General features: G+C 44.1%; 1 protein-coding gene across 2 annotated transcripts; it reads left to right on the forward strand.

The window, feature by feature from the left end:
- The first annotated feature begins 1,080 nt into the window (after positions 1 to 1,080).
- On the forward strand, positions 1,081 to 7,082 carry trappc1 (trafficking protein particle complex subunit 1). 2 transcript variants are annotated; one of them, XM_045701722.1, is made up of 5 exons: positions 1,081 to 1,318; positions 1,749 to 1,847; positions 2,499 to 2,569; positions 3,121 to 3,259; positions 6,946 to 7,082. In XM_045701722.1, exons 2-5 carry the CDS (start codon positions 1,749 to 1,751, stop codon positions 7,072 to 7,074), a joined length of 438 nt encoding a protein of 145 aa, XP_045557678.1. In that variant the 5' UTR covers positions 1,081 to 1,318; the 3' UTR covers positions 7,075 to 7,082. The 2 variants fall into 2 exon arrangements, with proteins under 2 accessions (XP_045557678.1, XP_045557679.1); XM_045701723.1 differs by lacking the exon at positions 1,081 to 1,318 and adding an exon at positions 1,346 to 1,636.
- The last annotated feature ends 933 nt before the right edge of the window (positions 7,083 to 8,015 follow it).

Here is an 8,015-nt window from a genome sequence, read left to right on the forward strand (position 1 = left end):
CCGTGACACTCAGTCACTCACTTCACTCACTTCACTCACCCACTCACTCACTCACTCTCTCACTCTCTCACTCACTCACTCTCTCACTCACTCACTCACTCACTGCCTGATAGTCAGAAGCAGCAGGTCACAGTGAAATATACACTGAACAACAATATAAATGCAACATGTAAAATGTTGGTCTCATGTTTCATGAGCTGAAATAAAAGATCCCAGAAATGTTCCATTCGGACAAAAAGCAAATTTCTCTCAAATTCTGTGCACAAATGTGTTTACATCCTGTTAGTGAGCGTTTCTCCTTTGCCAAGATAATCCATCCGCCTGACAGGTGTGGCATATCAAGAAGCTGATTAAACAGCATGATCATTACATAGGTGCACCTTGTGCTGGGGGACAATAAAATACCACTAAATTGTGCCGTTTTGTCACACAACACAATGCCACAGATGTCTCAAGTTTTGAGGGAGCGGACAATTGACATGCTGACTGCAGGAATGTCCACCTGAGCTGTTGCCTTTTAATTGAATGTTAATTTCTCTACCATAAGCCGCCTCCAACGTTGTTTTAGAGAATTTGGCAGTACGTCCAACTGGCCTCACAAATGCAGACCATGTGTAACTACGCCACATAAAATTCTTCACCTGTGGGACCGTCTGAGACAGCTGATGAAACTGAGGTGTATTTCTGTCTGTAATAAAGCCTTTTTGTGGGGAAAACTCATTCTGATTGGCTGGGCCCGGCTCCCAAGTGGGTGGGCCTATGCCCACCCCATGGCGGCACCCCGAGTCATGTGAAATTCCATACATTAGGGCCTAATGAATTGACTTATTTCTTCATATAAGCTGTAACTCAGTAAAATCGTTGAAATTGTTGCGTTTATATTTTTGTTAGGTATATATTTTTAAGAAATTGCCATTGCGGCCGCGGTGCAATGGCACTCCGACATCGTTTTCAAAATTAGCCAGAAAACAGTGAACATGGCAACCCGGCGTACACGTCTACGTGAATACCGAAGATACGGAAGAAATAGTCGAGTTCTTGTACGCAAGAAGCGCATCTCCTCCTGTAGCGTGACAAAACAACGCAGTTCACGGAGTGCCTTTCTGAAATTATCGCACAAATTATATCTTGATGTGTAAAATAGTAGCACAAACAGACATACTATTTTATACTTATAGTATTTTTTGCTCTCTTTCCAATCATTGCTTTCATACCCGGAACAGAAAGAGTTTTGACAGATTTTTATTTATTTATCGTCAGGCAGTAGAAGAGGCGTCTCTTTTGGGGGTATTTCTGGAAGAAACAGGAAGAGAAAAAGGTTAACAGTTTTTTTTGTTGATTCTCGACAAAAATTCTCTTTATTAATGGTTATTTGTTAGTTATTTTTCGAAGTTAGAGAATGCTAGTAACGACACAGACAGCGCAGTGTAATTAGATATCTCTCTTGAATGTTTAGCTACCTAGCTAACGTTAGCTCAATGGCATCACGCATCACACACACACACACACACACACACACACAGTCGTTTATATTGTAGCTAGTTGCAAGGAGAATATTTAGTAAAAGGAGAGTCCAAAAATAATTACAAATATCGAAGTATTTATTGCTTGCTCTGTCTTGCACTACATAATAAGGGTAATTTCATAGCTAGCCACCGCATGGCTAAAAATGCAATATAAAGGATTCACAATGTCACCAGTTGTGGTCTAAGTGAAGCTTTAACCTTTAACCTCTGACCCCTGTATAGATGACGGTTCATAACCTGTACATCTTTGATCGTAACGGAAGCTGTTTGCACTATGGGGAGTGGAACCGCAAGAAACAGGCCGGCATCTCCAAGGAGGAGGTGAGACAGCAGGCATAATGTGACATACATGCTTCATAACGCTTAATTCATGCGTCATAGTTTTTCAGTTTCATACATGCTTCATATTATTTCATACAGACTTCATAGTGTTTCGTATAGACTACATAGTTTTTCATACAGTGTTTATAAAGAGTCTTCATAACCATCCATACAGACTTGTTTCATACAGGCTTTATTGTAACAGAAGTGATACAATTGTCTAGACTGGTTTCTCTCTCCCTCACGTCTCTCTCCCCCTTCTCTCTCCCTTCTCTCGCTCCCCTTTCTCTCTCTCCCTTCTCTCTGTCTCTCTCTCTCTCTCTCTCGCTCTCTCTCCCTTCTCTCTGTCTCTCTCTCTCTCTCCCTTCTCTGTCTCTGTCTCTCTCTCTCTCTGTCTCTCTCTCTCTCTCCCTTCTCTGTCTCTGTCTCTCTCTCTCTCTCCCTTCTCTGTCTCTGTCTCTCGCTCTCTCTCCCTTCTCTCTGTCTCTCTCTCTCTCTCCCTTCTCTCTGTCTCTCTCTCTCTCTCCCTTCTCTGTCTCTCTCTCTCTCTCTCGCTCTCTCTCCCTTCTCTCTCTCTCTCTCTCTCTCTCTCTCCCTTCTCTGTCTCTCTCTCTCTCCCCCTTCTCTCTCTCTCTCCCTTCTCTCTCTCAGGAGTTTAAGCTGATGTATGGGATGCTGTTCTCCATTAGATCCTTCTGCAGCAAGATGTCTCCCCTGGATATGTATCCTTGAGAGTGGGTGGTGTGGGTGGTATGGTATGGGTGGTATGGGTAGGTAGGTGGTGTGGTGTGTGGGGGGTATGGGTGGTGTGGGGGGTATGGGTGGGTAGGTGGTGTGGGGGTATGGGTGGTGTGGGGGGTATGGGTGGTATGGGGGTGTGGGTGGTGTGGGTAGGTAGGTGGTATGGGTTGTATGGGTGGTATGGGTGGGTAGGTGGTGTGGGTGGTATGGGTGGTGTGGGTAGGTGGTATGGGTGGGTAGGTGGTGTGGGGAGTATGGGTGGTATGGGTAGGTAGGTGGTGTGGGTAGGTGGTATGGGTGGTGTGGGTGGTATGGGTAGGTAGGTAGGTGGTATGGGTGGGTAGGTGGTGTGGGTGGTATGGGTGGGTAGGTAGGTGGGTGGTGTGTGTTAACATTAGTCTTGAATGGTCATCCTCTTAAATCATGTATTCAACTATTGGAAGTCTGAAGATTTTCTCTGAGTCGTCGTACGACGGTTTAGTAGCCTGTGCAGCTTCCTTCACGCTGTCGTTTACCCTTAACCCCTCCACAGGAAGGATGGTTTCCTGACCTTTCAGACCAGCAAGTATAAACTCCACTACTACGAGACAGCTACTGGCATCAAGATCATAATGAACACAGACCTGGGAGTTCCCAACGCTAGAGATATACTGCACCAGATATACAGCACGGTAAGAGATATACTGCACCAGATATACAGCACGGTGAGAGATATACTGCACCAGATATACAGCACGGTAAGAGATATACTGCACCAGATATACAGCACGGCTAGAGATATACTGCACCAGATATACAGCACGGTGAGAGATATACTGCACCAGATATACAGCACGGCTAGAGATATACTGCACCAGATATACAGCACGGTGAGAGATATACTGCACCAGATATACAGCACGGTAAGAGATATACTGCACCAGATATACTGCACCAGATATACAGCACGGTAAGAGATATACTGCACCAGATATACAGCACGGCTAGAGATATACTGCACCAGATATACAGCACGGTAAGAGATATACTGCACCAGATATACAGCACGGTAAGAGATATACTGCACCAGATATACAGCACGGTAAGAGATGTACTGCACCAGATATACAGCACGGTAAGAGATGTACTGCACCAGATATACAGCATGGTAAGAGATGTACTGCACCAGATATACAGCACGGTAAGAGATATACTGCACCAGATATACAGCACGGTAAGAGATATACTGCACCAGATATACAGCACGGTGAGAGATATACTGCACCAGATATACAGCACGGCTAGAGATATACTGCACCAGATATACAGCACGGTGAGAGATATACTGCACCAGATATACAGCACGGCTAGAGATATACTGCACCAGATATACAGCACGGCTAGAGATATACTGCACCAGATATACAGCACGCTAAGAGATATACTGCACCAGATATACAGCACGGCTAGAGATATACTGCACCAGATATACAGCACGGCTAGAGATATACTGCACCAGATATACAGCACGGCTAGAGATATACTGCACCAGATATACAGCACGGTAAGAGATATACTGCACCAGATATACAGCACGGTGAGAGATATACTGCACCAGATATACAGCACGGTGAGAGATATACTGCACCAGATATACAGCACGGTAAGAGATATACTGCACCAGATATACAGCACGGCTAGAGATATACTGCACCAGATATACTGCACCAGATATACAGCACGGTGAGAGATATACAGCACCAGATATACAGCACCAGATATACAGCACCAGATATACTGCACCAGATATACAGCACGGTGAGAGATATACTGCACCAGATATACAGCACGGTGAGAGATATACTGCACCAGATATACAGCACGGTAAGCATGGGGGGGTAAGAGATATACAGCACGGTAAGAGATATACTGCACCAGATATACAGCACGGCTAGAGATATACTGCACCAGATATACAGCACGGCTAGAGATATACTGCACCAGATATACAGCACGGCTAGAGATATACTGCACCAGATATACAGCACGGCTAGAGATATACTGCACCAGATATACAGCACGGCTAGAGATATACTGCACCAGATATACAGCACGGTGAGAGATATACTGCACCAGATATACAGCACGGTAAGAGATATACTGCACCAGATATACTGCACCAGATATACAGCACGGTAAGCATGGGGGGGTAAGAGATATACTGCACCAGATATACAGCACGGTAAGTAACCCAGTATCTCTCTCCTCTCTCTTCCACTCTCACTGTATGTAGAGTACATAGTGAAGAATCCTCTGTGTGTTATAACCTCTGTCTCTCTATTCCAGCTGTATGTAGTATTATAACCTCTGTCTCTCTATTCCAGCTGTATGTAGTATTATAACCTCTGTCTCTCTATTCCAGCTGTATGTAGTATTATAACCCCTGTCTCTCTATTCCAGCTGTATGTAGTATTATAGCCTCTGTCTCTCTATTCCAGCTGTATGTAGTATTATAACCTCTTTATTTCTCTATTCCAGCTGCATGTAGTATTATAGCCTCTGTCTCTCTATTCCAGCTGTATGTAGTATTATAACCTCTGTCTCTCTATTCCAGCTGTATGTAGTATTATAACCTCTGTCTCTCTATTCCAGCTGTATGTAGTATTATAACCTCTTTATTTCTCTATTCCAGCTGCATGTAGTATTATAGCCTCTGTCTCTCTATTCCAGCTGTATGTAGTATTATAACCTCTGTCTCTCTATTCCAGCTGTATGTAGTATTATAACCTCTGTCTCTCTATTCCAGCTGTATGTAGTATTATAACCTCTGTCTCTCTATTCCAGCTGTATGTAGTATTATAACCCCTGTCTCTCTATTCCAGCTGTATGTAGTATTATAGCCTCTGTCTCTCTATTCCAGCTGTATGTAGTATTATAACCTCTTTATTTCTCTATTCCAGCTGCATGTAGTATTATAGCCTCTGTCTCTCTATTCCAGCTGTATGTAGTATTATAACCTCTGTCTCTCTATTCCAGCTGTATGTAGTATTATAACCTCTGTCTCTCTATTCCAGCTGTATGTAGTATTATAACCTCTTTATTTCTCTATTCCAGCTGCATGTAGTATTATAGCCTCTGTCTCTCTATTCCAGCTGTATGTAGTATTATAACCTCTGTCTCTCTATTCCAGCTGTATGTAGTATTATAACCTCTGTCTCTCTATTCCAGCTGTATGTAGTATTATAACCTCTGTCTCTCTATTCCAGCTGTATGTAGTATTATAGCCTCTGTCTCTCTATTCCAGCTGTATGTAGTATTATAACCTCTGTCTCTCTATTCCAGCTGTATGTAGTATTATAACCTCTTTATTTCTCTATTCCAGCTGCATGTAGTATTATAGCCTCTGTCTCTCTATTCCAGCTGTATGTAGTATTATAACCTCTGTCTCTCTATTCCAGCTGTATGTAGTATTATAACCTCTGTCTCTCTATTCCAGCTGTATGTAGTATTATAACCTCTTTATTTCTCTATTCCAGCTGCATGTAGTATTATAGCCTCTGTCTCTCTATTCCAGCTGTATGTAGTATTATAACCTCTGTCTCTCTATTCCAGCTGTATGTAGTATTATAACCTCTGTCTCTCTATTCCAGCTGTATGTAGTATTATAACCTCTGTCTCTCTATTCCAGCTGTATGTAGTATTATAACCTCTGTCTCTCTATTCCAGCTGTATGTAGTATTATAGCCTCTGTCTCTCTATTCCAGCTGTATGTAGTATTATAACCTCTGTCTCTCTATTCCAGCTGTATGTAGTATTATAACCTCTTTATTTCTCTATTCCAGCTGCATGTAGTATTATAGCCTCTGTCTCTCTATTCCAGCTGTATGTAGTATTATAACCTCTGTCTCTCTATTCCAGCTGTATGTAGTATTATAACCTCTGTCTCTCTATTCCAGCTGTATGTAGTATTATAACCTCTTTATTTCTCTATTCCAGCTGCATGTAGTATTATAGCCTCTGTCTCTCTATTCCAGCTGTATGTAGTATTATAACCTCTGTCTCTCTATTCCAGCTGTATGTAGTATTATAACCTCTGTCTCTCTATTCCAGCTGTATGTAGTATTATAACCTCTGTCTCTCTATTCCAGCTGTATGTAGTATTATAACCTCTGTCTCTCTATTCCAGCTGTATGTAGTATTATAGCCTCTGTCTCTCTATTCCAGCTGTATGTAGTATTATAACCTCTGTCTCTCTATTCCAGCTGTATGTAGTATTATAACCTCTTTATTTCTCTATTCCAGCTGCATGTAGTATTATAGCCTCTGTCTCTCTATTCCAGCTGTATGTAGTATTATAACCTCTGTCTCTCTATTCCAGCTGTATGTAGAGTACATAGTGAAGAATCCTCTGTGTGTTCTGGGGGAGCAGCTGTCCTCTGACATCTTCTCTACGAGACTGGACCTCTACATCAGAGCCCTGCCCTTCTTCAGCCCCCGCGCTGCATAACACACACACACACACACACACACACACACACACACACACACACCGCACGCAAACCAAACAGGCACGCACACACATTTTGGGGGGTGGGATTGTCTGGGGGAAGTGAGGGGGTTGTCTGGGGGAAGTGAGGGGGGGTTGTCTGGGGGAAGTGAGGGGTTGTCTGGGGGAAGTGAGGGGGTTGTCTGGGGGAAGTGAGGGGGGTTGTCTGGGGGAAGTGAGGGGGGTTGTCTGGGGGAAGTGAGGGGGGTTGTCTGGGGGAAGTGAGGGGGGTTGTCTGGGGGAAGTGAGGGGGGTTGTCTGGGGGAAGTGAGGGGGGTTGTCTGGGGGAAGTGAGGGGGGGTTGTCTGGGGGAAGTGAGGGGGGTTGTCTGGGGGAAGTGAGGGGGTTGTCTGGGGGAAGTGAGGGGGGGTTGTCTGGGGGAAGTGAGGGGGGTTGTCATGTATTTATTAGTTAGTAACATGTCTGAATGTTGGGTCCATGTCTTTAATAGAACCATTACAGTAGACCTGAACAACATTATTCCATGTTTCTGTTTCTGTTCTGTGAGAGGAGCACACACACACACACACACACACACACACACTGAACACACACACACTGAACACACACACACACACACTGAACACACACACACTGAACACACACACACACACACTGAACACACACACACACACACTGAACACACACACACACACACTGAACACACACACACTGAACACACACACACACACACACACACACACACACACACACACACACACACACACACACACACTGAACACACTCACACACACACACACGCACGCACGCACGCACGCACACACACTGAACACACTCACACTAACACACACACACACGCGCGCGCACACACACACACACACACACACTGAACACACACACACACACTGAACACACTAACACACACACACGCACGCACGCAC

This window comes from Salmo salar, chromosome ssa18 (genome assembly GCF_905237065.1).
Source record: "Salmo salar chromosome ssa18, Ssal_v3.1, whole genome shotgun sequence".
Lineage (NCBI taxonomy): Eukaryota > Metazoa > Chordata > Actinopteri > Salmoniformes > Salmonidae > Salmo > Salmo salar.